The sequence below is a fragment of the Condylura cristata genome, unplaced genomic scaffold (genome assembly GCF_000260355.1).
Source record: "Condylura cristata isolate star-nosed mole 26May11 unplaced genomic scaffold, ConCri1.0 scaffold00017, whole genome shotgun sequence".
NCBI lineage: Eukaryota > Metazoa > Chordata > Mammalia > Eulipotyphla > Talpidae > Condylura > Condylura cristata.
The window spans coordinates 40,435,163-40,458,890 of NW_004567118.1; the positions used below are offsets into that span (position 1 = coordinate 40,435,163).

Genomic DNA, 23,728 nt, shown 5'->3' on the forward strand with positions numbered 1-23,728 from the left:
GGTTGTTTCTTCAATCCCGTCCACTTTGGCAGGTTAGATGCCCTCGACCCTAATGCCTATGAAGCCTTCAAAGCCTCGCGCAATTTGCAGGATGTGGTGGAGCGGGTCCTCCGTAATGAGCAGGAGAAGGAGCCAGGCCAGAGGCGAACTCTGAGTGTTCAGGCCTCACTGATGACTCCTGTGCAGCCCATGCTGGTAAGGATACTGTTCTGGCCCTGTTACCCTTGCTCCCAGTTTCTTGTCCTTCTGTTTGAGACCAAGTAGTATATGAATGTTGATAGCCCTTATAGTTTGGGGAAGGCTGAGGGAAGCTGCAGAGGGGTGTTTCTCAATGGAGAAGTGAAGGCAGAGAACATAGTATGATCTAGTGGAATGACCTGAACTACAGCCCCCACTCTGCCACCACAAGACACAACATGTTACATGAGTTACTTGCCTCTCTTAGTCTTTATGGACATTTAAACCCTCTGGAGCATAGTAAATTGTGTATTTATCGTCCACAAGAACAGAGGTGGATTCCTGAGGTCCTGTAACCTGACCCATAGTAACTCTAAGTTGGAAGCAGAGACAGGCTTCCTGTGTGTGACAGGGTGACTTGGGTTTCCTTTTCTTCTGGAATAAGGAAGTTGAGGAATGAAGACCAGCTCTGATGGAGAGCATCTTGGCCTCTGCACACTTGATGAGAAAAACAACTTTTTTTCTGGCACTGGCTTTCCTTGAAACTAGATCCTCATGTATGCTGCCATGCCTGCTTTGAGATACCTGGGTTCCAGTGTTTTTTGGGAGCAATCTTGCATGATATATTAAAGCCTTGTTTAGGATTCTGTGTTTAGGAAAGGGTAGTGTTCTACCCATCCTAAGAAAGGGATAGCTAGCCCCCAAATAGCGAGATTTCTATCCCAGGGACAGAGCCACAAGCACTTGGCAGCAGTGACCTTTCTGACTTTTTTCCCCTGAATTTTTAAGAATTCTTTCTGGACCCTGTTCTACAACCTGTCATTTGAAGAACGGCATAGGTTACATAGCTCAGTGGTTAGCCACTCTATGGAGTTGGGCCTAGTTTCAAATTTCATTCCTGCTATTTACTAGCTCTATAACCTTAAGTGAGCACTTAACTGTTTGAATATGTTTTCTCATCTGTAAAATGAAAATGGCATCACATAAGGATGAAATAAAATTATGTATAAGATCTCACACCTACAAGTTGTTTGATTCAGGATGGCTCAGAAAGGTAGATAACCACTCCTATGTCTTGAATGTCCTATCCAGGGAGGCCTCATCACTGCCACCCTGCCTCCCACTGTCATCTACACCCTTTACTCCTATCTCTGCATCTCTCCATACCAAGATAACCTATGCATGCCAGAAGCCCTGCATGATCTAAATTATTGAGAAAAAAAATGAAATGCTATTTCAGTGAAATTTATTTGCTCTACAATGAATTGCATTCATACTCCTAAAATACAAGCTCCTGTGTCAACTCTGGTGCTTTCATACTCAGAACAAGTCACTGCCTAGCCTTTTCCACTCCCATCGCCTCTTGCAAAGCCGGCCATGAAGGTATGCTGGGGCAGGTACTTCCGGGACCTGGATATTTAGGTGAAGCTGCTCCTCATTAGAAGAACATTTATTGAGTCTGCAGGATCTTCTTTCCCTACCTCAAGGCTGAGGCCTGCAAATCCATCGAGTATGCAATGAAGAAATGTCCCAACGGCATGTTCTCTGAAATCAAGTATGATGGGGAGCGAGTCCAGGTGCATAAGAATGGGGACCACTTCAGCTACTTCAGCCGCAGTCTCAAGCCTGTCCTGCCTCACAAGGTATTGGTTTCTTCCTTTTCATGAGGACTGTCTTTCCCTTCCTATCTCTAAGAATCTCAGGGCTGGAAGTCCACAGCTATTCCAGCTCTGGTCTGAAATAGGGCCTTTGTTTTATATTTGTTGAATGAATCTATTTTTTTGAGATTTATTTATTTATGTATATAGAATGGGGATATAGGTCTGAGGTGCAGCAGTGAGAGGATTCACCAGAGATGGAATGGGGAGCAGAACAGGCAAATGTACTGAAATATACTGCTGAGGGGAGTACTAGGTAGGCCAGGAGGTGTCTGCCACACCATGTGGGTCACCTCCCTGACCAGGGATCGAACTTGTGCTGCAGTGGCTGTTATAGCTTCACAGTACTGTGAAGCACCCATTGCATTACCAAGAAGGGCCCTGAATAAATTTATTTATGGGAGCTTCCAGTTATGATTGCTGCCCAGTAGCATTACCTCTTCATGGAACTCTGTTTTGATAAGCCCCAAGTCTGGACTCTGAATCTCCTTATCTCCTCACCCAGGAACTGAAAATAGGAATCCATTCCTTATTTTAAAATAGGGGGCATTGAGAAGCTCCATCCTCATCCCCTCTCAGCTCCAGAGTTTCTGAGTGCCATTGGTGTTCTCTTTAGGGGAAAGCAGCCAATGCCTGGCTCCCGTGGCTTTGAGTAGATTCCTACCTTTGCGACCCCTCCTGTCCTAGCTCGGATTCCATTTTTCAGAGCCCCAATGTGAAGGAGATATGTGAGACTCCTGTCCTTGCCTCAGCCTTGCTGGGACCCTGGAGCAGTTTGGCCATCTGTTTCAGGAACTGCAGAGGAGAGCTCAGCAGTAGGTTCCCCATTAGTGCATGGTCACGCTCTGGGGGCACAGTAAGCTGCTAAGGAAGTGTCTTATGTTGAGGCTGGCATTTAGTGTATACCTCCCGGGAAGAGGTTTGAGCACAACTTTCCAGAATGAGAGCCCTTTCTCTTACCAAAGCTTCCTTCATTGCTTACCTCTCAGTGCTTGGGGAATGAAGGGAAAGGTGGTAGCTGTGCAGGGTTTTCCTGTTACTCCTCCGAACTTCTCAGGTGATCATGGTCTGCGTGCCTGTCTCAGGGGAGGAACTGGGCCACAGCCATGCGCTCTAACCTCACTGGTGGCATCATTTGGCAGCGGCAGCCTTGGGGTACACTGGGATTTTTCTGTGTGTGAGACTATACTCTGCCTTGATCAAGAAAAATCCAATTCCAAGCATCCTTTCTTATTTATTCTGAACTTAGTTCTGGGGTTAGCTGCTCTAGAAAAGGCCCTTCTCACATTTCCTTGCTGCTTCTACAGGGCTTCTAAAGGGAGTTGTTTGTTCCTCCTGTGTTCCTTCAATCTTCACAGCCCGATACTCACCCATCTTCTGCCAAAGGCAAAAATCTGCTGCCTTTCCTGCCTCCTTTTTTTCTGACCCTTTCCTCTCCATTTGGTTTCTTCCCTTTTTTCCTCATACTCTTTCTCTGTAGTCCATAGAGTGATTCAACACAGGTCACTCTAGGGGTCTAGACACAGGTGCTGAAAGTGATACTCTGTTTCTCCTGACTGGGTGGCAGGGAAGGCTTGTGTCCATGTTCTGCTCATCAGCCTCATCTGTTTTTCTTCTGGCGCCCATATTTTGCTCTCTCTGATTCAGCTTGAGCTTCCATTCCGCCTCACCCAAGTGACTCTTCTACCTTCAGGTGGCGCACTTTAAGGACTATATCCCCCTGGCTTTCCCTGGGGGCCATAGCATGATTCTGGACTCGGAGGTGCTCCTGATTGACAACAAGACAGGCAAACCATTGCCCTTTGGAACTCTGGGAGTACACAAGGTACTGGCTCAGGGCCAGATGTGCAAGAATGAACACTTGGCAGGTGCTGTTGGTCTAAATGGGGAAGAATATATGGCTGTGGGATAGGGTTTAATCTTTGTTTCTGAACTGTTTGTGAATTTAGTCCTGAGCTCAGCTCCTTTTTACATGGCTCAGGGGCGTTAACGCATAAATAGCCCTTTTACATCAGATATTTCGGAGGGTTTCCAGAAATGAACTGGTACTTCCTGTTACCTCGGTCCCTCATTTATCTATTGCCTCATTTTCCTTACAGAAAGCTGCCTTCCAGGATGCTAATGTCTGCCTGTTTGTTTTTGACTGTATTTACTTCAATGATGTCAGCTTGATGGATAGGTGAGGAATCAATTTTTAGTTTCTGGGTGAAGAGATAGGGGATTCAGATGGGAAAGGGAGAAGAAAAGGCTGGCAGATATGCCTTTGTGTCTAGGAACTGGGCAGGGACAGGGGAGTGACAGGAGGTAGCTGGAGGTAGCACAGTTGTTGCAGTCACTTCCAGTGTTGGGAAGATCTACATTTCATTGCTGAGAGCTCGAGTCATCTTTTGTTTTTTAAAGATTTATTTTTATTTTTTTATGCATACAAGAACTGGGGTGTAGGCCAGTGTACAGGGGGTGGGGGAGTGACAGCACTCCCCAGAGAGCATGGGGAGGAGAACAGGCATAGCTACTGAAATACACTGCTGACGGGAGCAGGTCTGCTGCGCCATGTGTGTCAGCTCCCTGGCTGGGGTTGAACTCAGGATGCAGTGGCTGGTGACAGCTTGGTAACACTGAGACTTTAACAAAAACTCTGTGCCACCAGGGCGGCCCGAGCTTAAGTCATCTTTCTAACAGCAAAATAGAGTGTTGCAGATACATAGAATGCAGAAGGGTTCAGTTTATTTCTCCACTATCTGCATACGGCAGATAGTTTTTTAGTCAAAGGTTTTCCTTTGAAAAGAGGCTGACAGTAGAAATTTGTAACTGTAGTGAGGGCTGTGGGTAGGGCCATCATAAGGAGAACTAGAAGTACTTAGGTTGCATGTAAATTTTTGGACTCAAGACGCTGTATAAGCCCCTTGCACACTGACATTTATCTACCTCTACCACTCCACACTGGCCCATTTCCCTGGGGAAGGAATAGGAATTTAGGGAGAAAATTGTTGGTGGTAGGAGTTGGGGTTTAGGCTTCAGCCTGCTGACCCAAGAACCAGCCAGCCTTGGGCCTGAGGTGAGCACAAGATGCTGGGGGTAAAAAAGGAGCATCAGGGTGATTTCTCAGGTATGACCAAACTTTATACAATCTGAACTAGAGACCAATTTCCCTGTGACTTGGTAAAGTAGGAACAGGAACTACAACAATGAAGTGACTCTACATCATGGTCACAATTTTCCTTCTGCCAGGAGAGTCTTACAGCCTTTGACAGGCAAGAATGTTAGACACCAGGCCTTTAAGCCATGACACACCTCTATAGAGTAACAGTTTGTTGTTAGGCTTGCTTCCTCAGAACTCCTAGCTTGACCTCATCCTCCTGTCTCCCTTAGGTCCCTGTGTGAACGACGGAAGTTTCTTCATGACAATATGGTTGAAATTCCTAACCGGATAATGTTCTCGGAAATGAAGCAAGTCACGGTGAAGAAAGATCCCAGCATCCTTGTGGTTTTCCAGCAGAGCAGAGAACCCCTCAGATTAGATGTGACTGGGAGAAAGTATCTTATTTTCCCATGGGGCTGCTGTGCATATGTGGTCTACTAGTCTCCATCTAGTAGAGGGCAGGGAGTGATACAGCCTTCCTAGGTAAGCTGTTTCCCAAAGCCAAAGCAGCCCCCTGGTTGAGAGCATCCCCACTTTATAAGCTCTTTGTTCAAAGGAGTGCTTCTGTGGGCCCTTGACTAGTGTGCACAAAGGAACCACCTCTACTCACCCCAGGGTATCCCTATTCTCACAGAAATTTCTGTCTCTCCTGTTTTCCTTCAGAAAGCTTCGGATTTGGCTGACATGATAAACCGGGTGATCCGTGAAGGCTTGGAAGGGCTGGTGCTGAAGGATGTGAAGGTAAGATGGCCACCACCTTTGCAGACTCGGGGCCTTCTCTCCCTGAGCCTTTCCAGGCTTGACCAGGAGGTGGCAGTGGTGGTCTGAGGTTCTTGGGATGGCTGCTGAGGAGAGCCTTTTCAGGGTGTGGACAAGTTTGTTCTCTCTAGATCTGAAGGATGAGTTTTGTGTGTCTCTTGTACCTGGAGCCTCTGGCTCTTTCCAAAATCTGAGCACCTGATAGATCTGGTAAATTCCACTCTCTTGGAGCATACATTCTAGTTCATCTCTTACTTCTCTTCAGGGTACTTATGAGCCTGGGAAGCGGCACTGGCTGAAAGTGAAGAAAGATTATTTGAATGAAGGGGCCATGGCTGACACAGCTGACCTAGTGGTCCTTGGGGCCTTCTATGGACAAGGAAGCAAAGGTCAGGATGTCATTTGGACTCTGGGATGGTACTTCTTTGGAAGGCACTGACTGCTTAAGGCCTTTTTGACAGCTTGATCTGCCAATCAACTTTTCTGAAGTTTGGAGGCTCTCCTCTGGCCTGTGTCACCTCAAAGCAGGGACATTAGACTTAATGCCTAGGCAGGGAATGTCCTGGCATGCATATCCAGACAGTCAGTAGCTGTCTCCTCAAGGAAAAAAATCTGTCGACTAGGGGGAAGGCTGGCGATTGAGGAACTAGTGCTTTTATGTGCCAGGCACTATTCCTTTTACTCTTTACCAGAACCCAGCAGGTTTGAGTGTGATTATACTTAGTTTACTAAGTCGGAAATTGGGGCTGGTAAAGGTAAAAATTAGTAAGAGGCAGATCAGGAGATGAACTCTGGCACTCTGACGCCAAGGCCCAGGCCCTTTCCTCTCCCCAGGCGCGCTCATGGGGCACATGGGACTGGCAGAGATGGCTCCCTCCACCCACAACTTAGCCCATCCCCCCTCCCAGGCGGCATGATGTCCATCTTCCTCATGGGTTGCTACGATCCAAGCAGCCAGAAGTGGTGCACAGTCACCAAGTGTGCTGGAGGCCATGATGACGCGACGCTAGCCCGCCTGCAGAAGGAACTGGACATGGTGAAGATCAGCAAGGTGAGGCCCGGCCTCTGGACCAACCATCCTCACTGAGACAGGCTGCACGTAGTGTTTTGGCTCCCCAAAGGAAAGATGCCACTTGGCCCTGGGAACCTGGGAGGCCTTCAAAGTCTTTCAAGGGCTTATCTTAGAAAAAAGCACTACGTTCCCTCTAGGTTACCCTCTGCATTGGGCAGATCCCCGAGGATAAGAATTCCTTCTTCTCACAAACTGAGACCACGAGGAGGTTTGTGTCTTGTTCTGGCTTGGGAACAGCCTAGGACAGCATCTTTTCTCCTTCAGGATCCCAGCAAGATACCCAGCTGGCTGAAAGTGAACAAGATCTACTATCCTGATTTCATCGTCCCAGACCCAAAGGTATTAAAACCCCTGGCCTGGGCCCTAACGCTGCAGTTTGAGCTTCCAAGTTTTCTAGAACCATAGAGTCCCCATCTCAATCTCATTGACAGCCCACCTAGGGAGGGAGACTGGGCTGTTCAACTAAACAACAGCTATTGCATTCAACACTAAGGAATCATCCTCAATAGAGAGATGAGTGCCACCATCCCCTAGACACAAAGGATCTATTCTAGAAGCAACTTGGCCCAGTCCTTCTTGCAATGAAGAGAAACGACACGACTCCCCTAAGGTCACATAGCACCAACCACAAAAGTAGGGCTTGAACTTGCCTCTGTTCGGCAGTGCTTTTTTTCATTTTAACTGTCCTGTACTGTCTTCGTTGGGAGATGTTTTCTTCTTCTTTTTTTTTTTTTAAAGATTTATTTATTTATTCATACAGAACTGGAGTACAGGCCAGAGATGCGGAGGGTGAGAGGATTCACCAGGAACAGAGTAGGGAGCAGAACAGGCAGATGAACGAAGTACACTGCTGAGGGGAGCAGCGGGCGGGTCAGGAGAGGTCTGCCACGCCATGTGAATCTCCAGGACAGGCGGGGATCGAACTCATGCAGAAGTGGCTTTAGCTTCTCAGTGCAGTGCTTTAACCCGCTGCGCCACCAGGGAGGGCCCTGGAGATGTGTTCTTAATCAGTGAGTGACCTACTTGATGTAAACCCCTGACAGAAAGCTGCCGTGTGGGAGATCACAGGCGCTGAATTCTCAAAATCTGAGGCTCACACTGCTGATGGGATTTCCATCCGATTCCCTCGCTGCACCCGGATCCGTGATGATAAAGACTGGAAGTCTGCCACCAACCTGCCCCAACTCAAGGTGCCAGCTCTTAACTGCATGTGTGTCTTCTAGCCCCCTGTCCCAGCCTTAAGGACTTTGGGTGTCTGAAGTGTTCATATTTCCATTCTCCATTACCCCGAGGTGAGCGGCAAAGGCAGTTTCAGGGCCCGGAGCAGTAGCTTAGGCCTCCTCACGTCTGGAGAGCCCTGAGCAGCTCTGCGTCACAGAGAGAGTTCCTGCTCTCAAAGCCTCCTGGTGAGGGTTTGACCCCAGGCTAGTTTCTGCTTTGCTGATAAGAAACAGGGAACAGTGATTTGTATCCTGATTATTCAAGAAACAAGGACAAAGTTTAGAAAAGCACCAGAGAAACCCATTTCTTTCTCTCGCTATTTGCCTTTTTCTGACGCATGCACCTAAGACAACACACGTCTCTGAGATCATGGTTCCTTCCTCAGGAACTGTACCAGCTGTCCAAGGAGAGGGCAGACTTCACTGTGGTGGCTGGAGAGGAGGGGAGTTCCACCGCAGGGAGCAGCAGTGGAGAGAACGAGGGCACCTCAGGGCCCAGTGTGTCCCGCAAGGCCTCTGGAACCTCCCCCAGTGCCAAGAAAGCGGGAGGGAAGCTGAACAGCCCCAGCAGCAAAGGCGGTAAGAAGTGTTTGGGGTGGTGGTGGGGTATAGAGGGTGTGGTGTAAGGTCAGGGGTTGAAAGGTCGGGATCCCAGCTCCGCATTCCATCTTTGGGATCCTGTGATCTGCTCCATCCCCTGCAGCTGATAGAGATTTCCTAGTGTGGGTCCACTGGGGCCCAGAAGCCCGCGTGCTGGCACCTCACTTGCTCTGTGAGCCACAATGACAGCACTCTGGGAGTGCATCTCTCTGACCCAGGGATAAGCTTTTGGAACTGATAGACTTATTACCATACAAATGCTTCTTTCACCCATGTTCACAGCAGAGGGAGAAGCAGCTTTCTCTTTGCTGACATGAGGGGCCTCCCCCTACCTCCTTAGTTTATTCCAACCTCTTCTGCAGGCAACACACTGGCCGCAAAGCCTTCCCCTGTGAAACTGGGAGAGAGGCAGGCTGTGAAGTCTTCTCCTGTGAAAGTGGGGCAGAAGCGGAAGGCTCCTGACGAGACTCCTTGTCAGACGAAGGTGAGGACAAACAGCTGTGTCCCTGGGGCTCAGTTTGCGCTACAGTCTCAGGTTTCAGCCCTCTGCACTTGAACTTTGAGATGAGCAAAGAAGGTGTTTGGGGCATTAAGGTTAAATCTCTGCTGCTGCAGCTGCTCCTCTCTGGTGGGCGGGATCAGCAGTGCCTCTGCACCACCCTTTGCTCTCGTTGCCTTGCAGAGGCGGCCGGCCAGAGAGCAGAGAGGAAGGAGAGCTGTGCCAGCAGGCAGGAGACAGGACAGCGCAGCCTAGCAGGAGAGCATGGAACCCATGCGGTTCCCGTGGTTCTGGCCCTAAGTCTCAACTTACATTAAAAGGGAGAAACCCCAGTCTGTTTGGGTGTGGGCTTGTGGCGATGTGAGTTCATGTTCAGGGTGGGACTGAGGCCAGCCAGCAAGGAGGGGGCGAGGACACCGGCTGGGTGACTCTCTACACCAGTCTGACAACCCTTTCTTCCCACCCCCCTCGCTGCCCCCCCCTTCTTCTACTTCCTGTCAGTTACTGGTTGACCATAGTAGCTAGGGAGCATCTCCTGAGGCCAGGAAGTAGTTTAGCACTGACAAACCCTGCCTGAAGGGCTGAGGTCCCAAAGGGCAGATGGAAAGTAAAAGTTCAATCACTACACAAATTGTTCCTTCCTGTAGGCAAGAAGATTAAGCTCAGAAGTCTTGGCAGCTCTGGCCCAGAATTGAGAGCCCAGCTAACCTGTGACTTGGCCCTCTCTACCCTACCCAAACCCTTGAGCCCATCTGTAGTAATGAGCAGGCTCCTGGCACCCAGGGCAAACTGCTCCATGGTGCAGCTTCTTCACTGAGTCTGAGAGCTGGTGGCCTTGCCTGCTGGCCACTGCATGGTTCTTGGAGACTCTTACTTTTCCCTCCTTTAGGTCCCCAGGGTTGGGGCCTGCTCCTCCTGTCGGAGATGGAGAAGTCAGTCAGTCAGTGTAATTCAGACTGGAAGATGGGGATTTTGAGGTCTTTCTCTGCTTCTGTCCACACCACGGGGCTCCGTCCACCTCTGGCTCTTGTTTTAATCACTTTACTACCTCTGACCTATGCTCAACTGGGTAGAGACCCATCTGACTGCTGTGCCTTTGCAGGTGCTGCTGGACATCTTCACTGGGGTGCGGCTCTACCTGCCACCCTCCACACCAGACTTCAGTCGTCTCAGACGCTATTTTGTGGCATTCGATGGGGACCTGGTGCAGGAATTTGACATGGCCTCAGCCACACATGTGCTGGGTAGCAGGGACAAGAATCCTGAGGCCCAGCAGGTCTCCCCAGAGTGGATTTGGGCATGTATCCGGAAACGGAGATTGGTCGCCCCCTGCTAAGGGTGCTGCCTCCCCCACCTTTGGGTCATTCTTTCCCTACCCCGTTGCTAGTCACTGGGCTGGGCTGGAGCTTGGGACAGGCAGGTGAGGGCTAGAACAGAGTGGAGATGGGTTTTCTTCTGCAAGTAGTATGTCGTCTAAAACCCACCCTCTGTCCGTGGGCTGCCCTAAAACTAGGAGTTAGTTGCTGTGGGTGCCACCAGTGTTAAGTCCTTTTCTCTTGCCTGGTTTACATAGATCTTGCAGATCTGGGTGCTGGTTTTTGTCTTTTTGTTTTCTTTTAAAGAAGCTTATTTTTTAAAATAATATATCCTGCAGTTGTATTTTTGTTCTGTGCCCCCTATAATATCCCAAGTGATTCAGGAGCAAAGACTGGGCTATTGAAGCTCTCACCCCAAATAGCCAAGCCTGATGTAAAACTCCCTGCCTGACCCTTTTGCTTCGTGCCCATTTTAAAGTATTTCAAAAACTCTCCCTAGAAATACTTTGCAGGTTTGGCAAAACATGTATACAGCCTGACCTGTTTATTTTTTTATTTTATTTAGTGCCAGGAACAAAGCCTCATTTGAAAGAAAACAAGGTGCATTTTATGCCATAAGTCTCTGTGTTTTCTCCTGTTCTAGAGTCTGAGTTCTGATTTGATGGGAATGAACCAGGGTCAGGTAGGAAAATGGAATCCTTATGAGGAAGAGGGGTTTGGGCTCCCCCCCGGGGAGTACAGGGCTTGCGAGGCCCTGCCTCCAAGTCTAAAGCAAGACAAGGTCCCACTTGAGGACCAGAGCACACAGCAGTACTGAGCCACCACAGCTGATTTACATGAATAAAAGGGAAACAGTTCAGTGTAGACTGGTGCTGTTCATCGATCTTTCTGCAGCAGTGGCGCTGTCCTCTTGTCTGCGGGCCAACGCGAACGTGGCACTTTGGGCTGTGAAGCACTAAAATGCGAGGTTTGGCCAACAGGGAGGGAGTGAAGCTTTCATTTTAACTTTGGTTACATGTGTTAGAGACTACCACATTGGACAGTGCAGGTAGACAGACTGGTTCTAATCCGAGCCCAGGAACTTAAATAGCTGTAACCTTACGCAAGTTACTAACATCTGAGCCTCTGCTCCCCCAAAAGGAATGGGGATACAGAGTGTACCTAAATCATGTGTTGTGGTAAAGATTAGTTGAACTCAGGTGTGTTATGTAAAAGCTCTTAGCACACAGCCCAGCAAAGATGGAGAGCTGGGGAAATCCACACTGGCATACATGGCCAGACACTACCAGGAGGGACACTTCAGAAGTGTCAACACCCTTCTCCAGGCCCACATCTGCCTGTTGCTGGTCACAGATTGGCTTGAAGGTTTCTGTTTTCTGCACTCCTGAAGGTCAATTTTTTTCTTATTAACAAATTGGTGGGCTTGTTTTGTCTATGAGTAGGGCTAACATGATTCAAGTTCAGGAATACACTTGAGTGTCTGAGCCTCCAGGGTTGGGCCTCACCACCGCCCCCCAGCCCTCTGCTGCACTCAGTACTCTGCTCCACTTGATGATCAAGTGCGAGGGGTGGCCCTGATTAGCCCAAGACATTTGATTTTTGATAAGCACCAGTCTGCTTCAGTATTGACAGCAAGATATTCTTTATTCTCTCTGGAGACAAAAAGCTGCTCCTCAAAGCATTGACCCATGTAGATTTCTAAGCCCCACCCCATCAGCCTCCTTAGGCCAAGCAAACGGGACAGGGCAGCAGGACAAGGCTCTGCCCTCAGGGTTCTGTCAGAGGACACCAGCATTGCCCTATGGCCTGGATGGCCTAGCCCCTCCTGCCCACTCTGATCACTTATGCTCAGCCTGCACTCTCCTCCAGAGGGCCCTGCCAGCTGCAGGGGATGATCTCAGGAATGAGCTTGTCTTTTGGCCCTACCCTTCCTTGCTGGGTGTTATTTGCAATTCAGGGTTCACACATTTTGTCTTATCTTCTTTTAACCTTTCTGATGCCTGTTTTTTTTTTTTTTTTTTTTTTTGCTGCTGAGATTATACTGTACAATATCCTCCTTTGAGCTGTGTGTTCTGAGTGGTAGCACACAGGACAGTAGCTCATCTCTGGGTGCTCAATGGGTTGGCCACTGACAACTATGAAGACAGTGCTGTGGCTCAACCTCCAGCCTTTATACCCTTTGCGCCAGATTCCTTCTGTTAGTCTCAGGGCAGATCTGCCCATAATCTAGCTCTCCCAAAGCCCACATTCCCAGGTCTACCCTCCCCCTCCCCCTCCCTTGTCACCCACTATGGAATATGCACAGGCCCACAGCAACCTCTACAAGGCTGGGCCAACCTCTGAGCCACACTCCAGCTGCACACAGCAGCCTCCTAAAGCCACCATGCATCTCCCACGCTCACCTGAGGACCTTACATTAATAAATGGGCATGCTGCCATCTTCAGGTGTTTTCCTACCCATATCTTCAAAGTGCACATCAGTGGAACAGGTGTTTCTTTCTACTTGGTCCCTCCCTGCACAACCGCCATCCTCTTCTATGTGCATGGCCTCACTGCCGTAATTCAGAGATCCTTGAGCAAGTAGAAACACTTAAGCTTCAGTTTCCTCACTTGGTGAACAGGGATAGCTTGATCAAGGCCATATGGTCCATCCCCATCTCCAGAAATAATGCAACCTCAAGATTATGCAAATTCTTATGTCAGACTGTCATTCTTACACCAGATAGGACAGGTATCTATATTGAAACTTTATTACAAAATTATAAAGCAGGGCTCTGTAACAAAAAAATACACATTTGGGTTTGTTTTAACACCCAAACAAATTTCAGAGAATATAAGCCACTTGAAGTAACACATTCACATCCAAAAGATTTCAATTAATTTATACAATATATAGAGCACTAATTCCTATACAGCTTATTCTCACTAGTTTAGATCCAATTATTCCAATGTATTATAAATCAGTCAGCTCTCCAAGTCTTTAAAAGTTGCAACTGAAATCTGCATAATCACAGCAAAAGTCACAGAATAATGAAGAATTAGATGTTTGCATGATAATTAAGATCAAGGGTCCATGAGATACAGGGGGAAAAAGTCAAGAATAAAAATAAGATTTTCTATTTGGATTAGATACTAATTGGAATGGGGTCTTGAAATTTCCAACTTTTGTTACAAATAAAGATACAAAAAATTTGTTGTGTGACATTTTTCACCCAAATGGAAACTTTCACCAAGAGGTTAGAAGACCCAAACATAAGGTTTTCTCAAACTAGTAAATGACATCAGTTACAAGTCTTACTGAGAATATTTTTTAGCTCATTTAGGAAGTTGGGAAGTAGTAAAAGGTAAGGCCCCAGCAGAGAAAGTGAATTTTAAGTGGATAGCCAGCTCTGAAGTTACTTTGAGATAACTGAGTTGCCTACATACATATATATGCATATATACACACACACACACCTATATACACACATTTATATGTATGCCTGTTTCACAGTGGAGCTGAGGCAAGCTGAATCCTTTTCTAAACTGGTAGCATTGTAAACTGTAATATTTGCTGTCCAGCAGAAAGATGAGTTATGATATCACAGGAAAATCTTTTGATTCTCCTAATTCGTACAAAGGCTATTATGGCCTGGAATCTGATCATCCAGGGCTTTGTATAATGTCGAGGTAAGTGGCCCAGTGTTCGGCAGACAACTGTAAGAAATTATTTTATCCCCCCACCCCCATAGGGGATTAGTGGTTGATTAAGGAAAAGCATGAATAAGTCTACCAATAAATAGGTCCCCCACTGCCTTCCAAAGTCATGATTAGTTTCATTTGAGAGATCTTGCTACACAGGGGTAGAGGGTCTGCCAAGGTCTTCAGTGTTCAGGTTTTGCATAGTTCATCCATTGGTAATGGCAGCACACAGCAATTCTGACAGCATCTAGAGTTGTGCTTTGCTAAGCTGTTTCAACCAACTTTCTTAAGCCCTTGGCTCCTCCAGTGGTGTCAAGACCAACACTTATTCATAACATCACATGATCCTTCTTAAAAGAACCTAAATAAAGAATGCTTCCTGACCTCCCCAGGTCACCTGAGAAGTGAAATGAGAGAAATGAGTCCTCACCATCCTGTGGGTTCCAAACTTCTAGCTATGTGCTCAAGGGTTGAATCCAGCCTTATTCAGCACCTTGTGAGATCTCTTAGGTGCTTTACTTACATGTCTGGTCCGGTCCATAGGCACTTCATGAGAAGTTTGGCTAGAGAAATGCAGGACTACTTAAATATGCCTTCGGTGACACCATGTTTAAAACCTTCACAGAAAGGGTAGAACTTCATTCTCGGGAAAGTCATTGCTTTCACCTGATGCTTTCGCCCTTGTAACTTAAAGATGATGTGAATTTGGGTCCCCAGAGAAGCAGCAGCTGAGATGATCCATCCATGCAGCATTTCTTGCCCGGAGACCAGAATTTCTCAGCAGTTTAGGAGCTAGATGCTTTGTTGGCTCCTGGGAGCAGGTAAGGGGACTGACAGCTTCTAATCCCAGCATTTAAGGAAGCAACTCAATGATTTTGAAATTTTCCAATACCATTTGTGTTTCTCTCCAGAATTAAGATTACTGGTCCAAATTCTGTCCTAAAAAGGGCCACTATTGGTCTGGTAAACATCTTTTTGGTCTGGAACAAAAAATGGAATTTCTAGGCAGTCTAGCACTCTACAATTAGCAAAGTAAAGATTAAAACACAGAGACCAGAAATCCAGGTGTGCTTAAGAGAAAGAACCATTTCTACCAAGACTTCTGATTGGTGGGACATAAGCAGCAAGCAGCTCAGGGGACTAGGTTACAGGAGGAAGGAAGATTTCTTCAAGTTCTGGAAAGTCCTCTTCATTAATTACCATTATCACCCCAAGACCACTGAAACAGGGTCTTCCCAATGTGATCTGTACCAGTTCCCACTGGCCTTGACTGGCAGCCAGGAAATGCACCTCTGGTGGCAAAAAAAGGCATACCCAGAGAAGACATGGCAGTTTTGCTTGCCATGGTCTTGGGAATACCGCATTTTCTTTCAAACTTGCCCTGTTGCAAGCTTGCCAAGGTGAGCCTGAACACCTTGAGCTCTGTCTCTGTAAGGCACTGATGAAGCTGGAATGAGCCCTCAGGATCGGAAGACGTGCACAGCTCGAATCACGTATTGCCGACAGATGGGACACTCACTCATGCGCTTTCCACACTTGGTACAGGTTACCATGTGGCCACACTCCAGCAGAACACAGTCAATGGGTGAGTCCATACAGATCCTACACAGGTTATCCTCCACAGTAGGTGGCACTGCTCCCCCTGTACAGAAAAGAGGGATAGAGGGAAAAGTAAGGAGAATTAAATGAATGGAGTGGGGGAATGGTGGTGGCAGAGAGCAGGCACATTGTGACCAAACCCCTATTTCCCCAATCTACACTTTCCTCAGAATTCCTCCAAGAAAATATTTCCTCAGTAACCAATTCTATCTGCTTGTTTAATCCCCACCTCCATAGGTCAGGCTACAGATTTGAAGAGTATAGTATTCATGGATCAAATGCATCTCAGAACACAAGATCTAAAGAAGGCAGAGTCTCCTCAGAATTTAAATAATTTTCAGAAAATTGCAGTGGTATCAAACCAAGGGAGTGGCACTTAGGGATTCATTATCCCCTGCATCAGAACATACTGAAAAGACAACTGATTTGGCAAAGTTAGAGATGAAGCGGTTCATTAAGGATCACAAGGCTTACTGTAAATGTCCCCAATTTAATAAAGCCAAGGGTTATGATGTCCCTTATGCTATTCCCACTAACTACCCCTGGGTGTCTCTTCTGGAAGAGACTAGCAGAGATTCCAGCTCTGTGTTCTGAACACTACCACAGAACTTTCCTCATATCCCCATGACTACTTATCACAATGGATTAGAATTTTTTTTTAAGATTTATTCATACCAAACTGGGGTACAGGCCAGAGACGTGGAGGGTGAGAGGATTCACCAGAGACAGTGTGGGGAGCAGAAAAGGCAGATCTATGAAGTACAGTGCTGAAGGGAGCAGCGGGCGGGCCAGGAGAGGTCTGCCGCACCATGTGGATCTCCTCCGGGGCAGGTGGGAATCGAACTCATACGGAAGTGGCTTAAGCCTCTTAGTGCCGTGCTTTAATCCACTGAGCCACAAGGGAGGGCCGGATTAGAATTTTTGAGTCTGCCTACCTACCTCCTCCTCCATGAAACTATGCTTTCCTTCACTCAATAAATCCAGCTTCTACAGTTATACAGTTAGCATTTGGTATGTGCTCAGAGATAAATTTTTTATTTATCTCTGAATTCCTAAAACTCTAGTCACAGGTGGGCACTAAATGTCTGACAAAAGGTCTCTCCACGGAATCATAACTCGGATATTGAATGTAACCAGGCACCACACTAGGCGTGGTCCTTGGAGCTTTGCCGGTTGATCGATCAACTCACTGAATATACAAATATGAAGTAGGTACTTTCATTACTCCCATTTCACAGATGAGGTAACTGAAGCCAGAAGTAAGTGGCTCGGGCAAGGCCACATAGCTGCTATGTACAGGAACAGACTCAAACCCAGGTAGGTGGGCCTTCTGAGGGCCAATAATAACTGCTCAGTGCACAGCTAGTTCTCAGTCACTGCTAACCGCCCTGTAAGTGGTAAAACACCCTTACCATATTTTCCTATTTTAGGTGTAGAAACAGAATTAAGTCTCATGTCCAAAACCCCAGTATCCCCAGCGTGCCCTGCCTAAGTGGTAGTGTGAAGTGCGCAGGCAGCCTTGCACCACTCCCCTCTGCCACTCCACAGGGAACTCTTGTACTCTGTGGCATCTGCACATTTTCAGCTTCTGGACTATTCAAAAGTTCAAGAAACACTTGGTGGTCTGGCTGTAAGAGGCACTAAAGCCACTTATTTACCCCATGAGGATCTGGGGGCCCTAACAGTGAAAGATTAAACCACACAAATACCTTCAGGAAAAAAATAAAGGAGACACCAAGTAGATGAGCCTGATTTTGCAATCAGGTGACTGGTTGGATCCAAAACTCCAAATGGTTTAGGGGAACCAAGGACTCACCTCTTGAGAATGCCAGCAAGAATGATGGCCCCACTGTGGGCAATAGACCATTTTACTTAATAACTAATTATGGGAATCATCTAAAGAAGTTCTAAAATACCCTGCAGGCCCCTGCACTATGCTGAGAACATTTTCTTGGGGAGGGACTCACAAGCATGTAGCCTTGAGCAGATGCTGCTAGAGTGCTGTGTGCTATCTGAGAGCACCAGAAGGCCCAGTGACCTAACACGAGGTGAGAAACAGACCTTCTGGCCAGAGAGCACCAGAGCTGACACTTTTCTGACCTGCCCCCAGAGGTGCGCAATAGTTGGCCACCCTGTATAGAATCTCGGGCCATCTTGGTCAGTATCAGCATCTTTAAATACCCCAATGCATTTTGCTAAAGATGTACACACAGGCCTTGTCCATCTGGAGCAGAGCTGAGTGAGGACTGACTGGAAGGGTACCTTCCCATCAGAAGTGTTAAAATATGAACCAAGTGCCAGGGTTGTAATAGATGCTAGCATGGCAGGTGTCAAATATTTGCATTGCTAAGTATTTAACAAACATAGGCTGCTGAGCTCTGGCCCGGAGATGGGTCCTTTGGTCTGCCCCTAGGTAGGAGGATATGTCTTCCTTCACAGGAAGGGAGAACAAGAATTTCTAGAGATGCTGAGAAGCCCTGTTGCTTGGTGAATGGTCCCATGCCCTCTCTCAGGACAGCCATCTACTCACAAGTCTTACTATGGACTGGAGTCAGGGCGGGAAGAGGAACAGGAGAGAAGGCTAAGAGCCTAAGCTTATCCTCAAACACAGCTACGTACCATTTTGGTCTTCAGCACCACACACTGGAAAAAAAAAAAAAAAAGATATCTGAGGAAGTCATGACATGATGAAGTCTCTGACTACCTGTGTCACTTAGGGAACCCCATCATCGTGGGAACTAGGCTGATCATGGGCCCAACCACCCAACTGACTTCCTGTTCCTTACTCTCTAAGCCTTACTTCTGGGTTCAGCACCCACACCAGTGGCCAGTGTTATTACCAGTTCACATGACCAGAACTGCCAGGGAGGAAGGAGGTGGCCTAAGTACTTGAAGCTGGTGCTAGAGTCAAGAACACACTTCCTGTCAGAAGGAAAGTCTACATAAAATTCCCAGGTGGAGCCAGCTCCTCTGCTCCCCAGGTCCTCACAACTCTAGGCAGTTCAGTCCAAAGGGAAGAGTGAGTGTGATCAGGTGACTAGTCACATGTATTCTAATGGAGGGACCTGGGCTATTGGGGAACTTGAAACCTGACCATACCTGTTGTTATAATGAAGGAAATCAAAATGTTCACCTGTAGGAGCCAAATCATTTTATATGGGAGAAAAGAGAAAAGGTTCTGGGTAAAATCATTTCTACAAGTGCTGAATTCAAAACAGTTAAACACGTTTTTCTTCTGCAAGATTTCTCTGCCTTTCCTATAATACTGACCATATATTAGTTAACAGGATATAATATAAATTATTTTTTCCTGAACTCATTTGACCATAAACCTAGATTATCAAAGCAATGCTGGGCCTTGCCTGAAAATAACAGCCTATAGAATGCTTTGGGAAACAAACAAGAGCAGGCAGAACAGATAATTTCTCATCATCTAGGAAGCCAAGGTTTGCTACAGGTCGAAGTATCATGGTAGGTACTAGTAAGGCGGGAATGATGTGTGATGGGAAAAGACCATGGACTTAGACCAGGAAAATCTCAGTTCTATCTTGGCTCAACACACAAGGGGATGCTCATAATATTTATTTCATAGGTTGCCACCAGCCCTGGCACTCCACCTGAAATGGCAGCTCTCAGGAGATGGTGCAATAAGTAAGGGAACTCCAGTCAGCTAAAAGCACAAGCATCTAATCGGGCCGATGCCTTTAGGGTGCCAGCAACCACTCCAGAATTCTATGCAGTCAGCCCCCAGAGAGCCCCTCACCCAGGTGCTGGAGTCCTTTCTGATCTTTGTACAGCCGCGTCACCCGCTCCATCAGCTCCCACTTCTCACAGCAGCCCTTGTAGTTGACGAAATTGCGAGCCAGAATCTCCTTCAGCTGCCGCACAGTCAGGCCTTCAATGTCCTCTAGGTCAGTCAGGTCAGACAGAGAGGCCCTCCGGCCCGGGACGAAGCTATCCTCTGAGTCGAGAGACTGCAAAAACAGAGATGAGATCGGTGGGCTCAGTTGCTTCCCTGCCCTCATGCGCTCACTCCCAGGACTCCAGAACTCTCTTCACACCATACACTTTTAGTGACTGGCCTCAAGAGTGGGCATGGAGGCAGAAGAACACCAAGCATGGTGCTCTGCAAAGCAGTCTCTTCCTCACTCACAGTTCTGTGCCCAGGCACAGCCAGTTACAAAAAACAATCTATCAGTACAACAGAGTAGCAGATGCACCAGTCCGGGCCCCAGGGCCCGGATTCATTTTGAATCCTGACTCTTCTACTAATTAATGCTGAATGACACCAGGCAAACGGCTTACCTCTGAGCCCCATCTGCCCCTCCACAGAGGAGAGAGCAATACCACCACAGGTTGCACAGAATCCTATGGAGATTAAACGTGGCAGCACAAGAAACCACTAGCATGAAGCTGGCCTCTCTCTAGAAAGTTCTGCTTTCCTGTGGAAGAAGCAGACGTCCCTGGTAAGCAACCTTGACCCTATCTCTGTGGCCCAGATGGCTGAGGCCTGAACTCCCTCTCATCCTTTCTCCTGACTGACTGATCTCCTTCCCCTAACAGTGGTTACTGTGTGCTAGAAGCAGAAGAAAAGGACAAGATTTGCACAGCAGCACTAAGAATCTACCTTCTGGCAGCTCTTAGAAAACCAAAAGATGGGAAACATAATAGCATAGGGAGGGCCCTGGTCTCACTGTGAGCTCACAGCTGCTCACTGACGCCCTGGCACCTTTGAAGGTCAATTTGGAACATTTAACACTAAATTCCACCCCTAAACACAGCATCTTTTTAAAAAAGATTTATTTATTTATGATAGAACTGGGGTATAGGCCAGAGGTGCAGAAGTGGTGAAAGGAGTCACCAGAGACAGAGTGGGAAGCAGAACAGGCAGACCGATGAAGTACACTGCTGAGGGAAGCAGCAGGTGAGACAGAAGAGGTCTGCTGTGTCATGTGAGTCACCTCCCTGGCCGGAATCAAAATTGAGCTGAAACGGCTTGAAAACAGCATCCTGAGACCATCACAGACCAATCTCTCTCACTTCTGAGTCTGCTGAGCTGTTCCTAATAACAGCCTAAGAACACCAGTGAAAGGGCAAAGGCAAAAGCAGACCTGAGCAGAGGCCCCACCTGGGTCTCATCCTCAGCAGGTGCTCTGGCCGTGCTCTCCAAGTAGACGGGTTCCTCTTGGTCCTGAGACACATGGCCATTGGCCTGCGGAAAGAGAAAGGTGCCATCACATCCACAGAGACGTCCCAGGCTTTGCATGGCGCGGCCTTTTCCCAGAACACACCACATCCAAAACACCTTCCCATCTCCCCCAGAGATTTGAAGCCTCACACAACAGCATTACAAGTACCTGTGCTTTATTACTGACTTCATCAGGAAGAGAAACACATAAATGGATTTCAACTCCAGCAAGAATGCATTAATTCCGTCCACCATCAGACTGGCATTAGCCACACACTGTCAACTTAGTCTCAGCTTGAACACTCCAAGTGAAAAAAAATCACATGTCCGCTCCACTGCAGGCCTGCTTTTTGCCTTCTTCAAGTTTTTTTCTTGACAACGACCAAAGCTGTCCTTGTAACATCCACCCATCACCCCTGCTCTTACCCCTCAGTCCACAGTTGCTTTGCAAACTTTCTTATTGTGCCTTCCCTTCTCCACACTGCATCTCCCTGATTTCCTCAGACCCTCACGACTCCATTTCCTCTCTTTTGGCCAGTTACTGTCCACAGACCCTAGAAGTGGGATTCAACCACAGGGGTGCATTATACGAAAAGCTGTCTTGAAATCTAGTCAAAAATTATTTTAATGCATCTAAGAATTTATTAGCCTAAGACTACAGAAGACAAATGACTGTGCTTAAGGGGCTTCATTATGCTTAGGATTCTCATTCTCAAAAGATTCACCTTAGGTACTCCTCAAGTTTTGCCAAAGAAGAGTTAGTTACAACTGTGAGCCTCCTAATTCCATCACCTATTAAGTCCAAACCCCTTAACCAGGCTCCTCCACCCACTGCTCCTTCCAAAGGGCCTGGGTAAAGTCAGGGCCTTTTCCTCTAGAGTTCCCAGGTACCAGTAGAGGGACGGGAAACCAGTCACCCAAGATTATGGAACTAAGAGGCCAGCAGCTACCACAGAAAAGCAGAAATATATAAAAATGAACAATAGTGTAAATAGATATATAAAAAATTGAAAAAGGAATTAAAAAAGAAAAGAAAAGCAGAAATCACCACCATCACCACACCCAGTGATGTTTCAGATGGCAAGTCCATATGCACGGCTCACCTGTCTGGAGCTGCAGTGCCTAACACGGCATCTTCACCAACACCTCTAGTTTTCTCTTAGCTTTTTGTAAGCTGGTACCCTCTGGTCTCCAGAACAGTATTATCTTGGAGTCACAAAAAGATTTTCAGCACCTAACCTGTTCCTCAGACAACTTTTGTATATCCGTTTTCCTCAAGCTACAAAATATTTTCTCTTCAGTTTGTCTACTTGGTTAAAGGAAACTCAACAAATTCTTTCTACTTTTGCTTATTCCACACATTTGCTTCCCTTGCAACTGTTGTTAGGGCACTAAAGATAAAGGAAAGTGCCTGGGAGAACAAGCACCGAGACCTGCATGCATTCTAGGTGTAGCGCACAAGTGGAATTTCAGGGAGCCTTACACAAGGTACTTCACTTCCTCACGCCAGTTTCTCTGCCTTGAAAAACACAGGTCTCATCAGAACAGCGGATGTGAGCTGACATGAAGACCCTCTGAGAGCATCAGAGGAAAAGTATATAATGTAAGCTGGTACAGGTTGTGAACTGTAGGTACAGTATAAAACTTATTGATCAATAGTTTGTAACTTCCTCCTTTCACTAAAAAACTCACCAGAGTTCTTCAGGGAAAAAAAAGAAATTTCCAAGTTCCTCTCCTAGCTCATGATCAGTGAGGTGCATTGAAAAAGAACCAAGTCAAGAGAAGCCATGATGGACGTAAAGCATACCTGGCAGAGTAAGAGAGCCTAGGAAAGAGTTAAAGGCCAGCTGGGGAGAAGACATGTCAACAGGGAGCTAAGTGAGTTTACAGCAGGTAAATTACACCAGCACACTGGCCTTTATGCCCTAGTGCCTTTCAGGAGCTGAAGGGGGGGGGGGGGAGGAGGGTGTCAGTCCCGGCCCAGGAAGTGATCATAAACAAGTGGCAGCGGCCATCACATCCTGCTACAGACTGACAACACGAGTGCTGTGCTGGCCACAAGCAGCTCAGAGCTCATTACATGGGATATCCCTCCAGCCGACCGTCCTAACACCCTGGCAAGAGGAAAAGTGGTGGGAGGACTAATCCCACCTATCACAGAGGGCTCAAAGTCTGCCCAATGTGACCAAGGAGCCAGTGACAAACTGTCTGGGAAGTGTATCTCTGGGTCGCCAAGCCATCAAACAGGGCCACTAAGGCCCTGTGTGTGCGTGAGATGCCGCCGGCTAGGCCAGACGCCTGGCTGTGCTCTAATCCAACAGTGGTTTGCATTCCTACCTTTCCTCTTGAAGGGACTTTCTAAGGACAGAAAGTCCTGCTCTCAGGTACATCTTCAGGTTTTGCCATCGGCAGGCCATCCTGGAGGTGAGGGCAGCTCCCTGTCAACACAGAACCATGGCTGCCTGCCCAGTGAGGGCAAAGCTGCAGCCTGTGTCTTCATCACAGCGACCCTCCACTTGCCCTTCACCCTCCAGCTCCAGGTTTCTTCCTCTTTCTATGAGGATAACTAGGGAACCCGAGTTGCTCATTCAGCTATGGTAGGCCACAACGAAGGTAAGTTGGAGGGCAATTTGAACAGAACTAAATTTGGAAAGCTAATGATGAGAATTCTTTTGAAATATTTCTCAAACAGATTTTTTTTTTGAAATGTCTAACTGGACTGTATTTGTATTTTGTCTACACACACACACACACACACACACACACACACACACACCCCTTGCTCCCTCCACACGCCGCCATACGCCATACAATGTACTA

At 47.4% G+C, this 23,728-nt stretch overlaps 2 protein-coding genes across 3 annotated transcripts in view; one reads left to right on the forward strand and one right to left on the reverse strand.

The window, feature by feature from the left end:
* Positions 1 to 12,451, forward strand: part of LIG3 (ligase III, DNA, ATP-dependent) — a 22,507-nt gene extending 10,056 nt beyond the window's left edge. Inside the window, exons 8-20 of the mRNA XM_004684904.2 lie at positions 33 to 195; positions 1,665 to 1,820; positions 3,529 to 3,660; positions 3,935 to 4,014; positions 5,205 to 5,292; positions 5,638 to 5,715; positions 5,999 to 6,122; positions 6,642 to 6,784; positions 7,070 to 7,144; positions 7,849 to 7,995; positions 8,412 to 8,604; positions 8,988 to 9,109; positions 10,227 to 12,451. Coding sequence (XP_004684961.1) covers positions 33 to 195; positions 1,665 to 1,820; positions 3,529 to 3,660; positions 3,935 to 4,014; positions 5,205 to 5,292; positions 5,638 to 5,715; positions 5,999 to 6,122; positions 6,642 to 6,784; positions 7,070 to 7,144; positions 7,849 to 7,995; positions 8,412 to 8,604; positions 8,988 to 9,109; positions 10,227 to 10,460 — 1,735 coding nt within the window. The 3' untranslated portion in view covers positions 10,461 to 12,451. The remainder of the gene's footprint in view (positions 1 to 32; positions 196 to 1,664; positions 1,821 to 3,528; positions 3,661 to 3,934; positions 4,015 to 5,204; positions 5,293 to 5,637; positions 5,716 to 5,998; positions 6,123 to 6,641; positions 6,785 to 7,069; positions 7,145 to 7,848; positions 7,996 to 8,411; positions 8,605 to 8,987; positions 9,110 to 10,226) is intronic.
* RFFL (ring finger and FYVE-like domain containing E3 ubiquitin protein ligase) overlaps positions 12,451 to 23,728 on the reverse strand; it is an 18,023-nt gene continuing 6,745 nt past the window's right edge. The window contains exons 3-6 of one of the 2 annotated variants that reach the window (XM_004684905.2): positions 20,849 to 20,932; positions 19,484 to 19,694; positions 18,340 to 18,363; positions 12,451 to 15,763 (exon numbers count right to left, since the gene is read on the reverse strand). In XM_004684905.2, coding sequence (XP_004684962.1) covers positions 15,582 to 15,763; positions 18,340 to 18,363; positions 19,484 to 19,694; positions 20,849 to 20,932 — 501 coding nt within the window. In that variant the 3' untranslated portion in view covers positions 12,451 to 15,581. The remainder of the gene's footprint in view (positions 15,764 to 18,339; positions 18,364 to 19,483; positions 19,695 to 20,848; positions 20,933 to 23,728) is intronic. The other variant, XM_012726377.1, reaches the window with a different exon arrangement.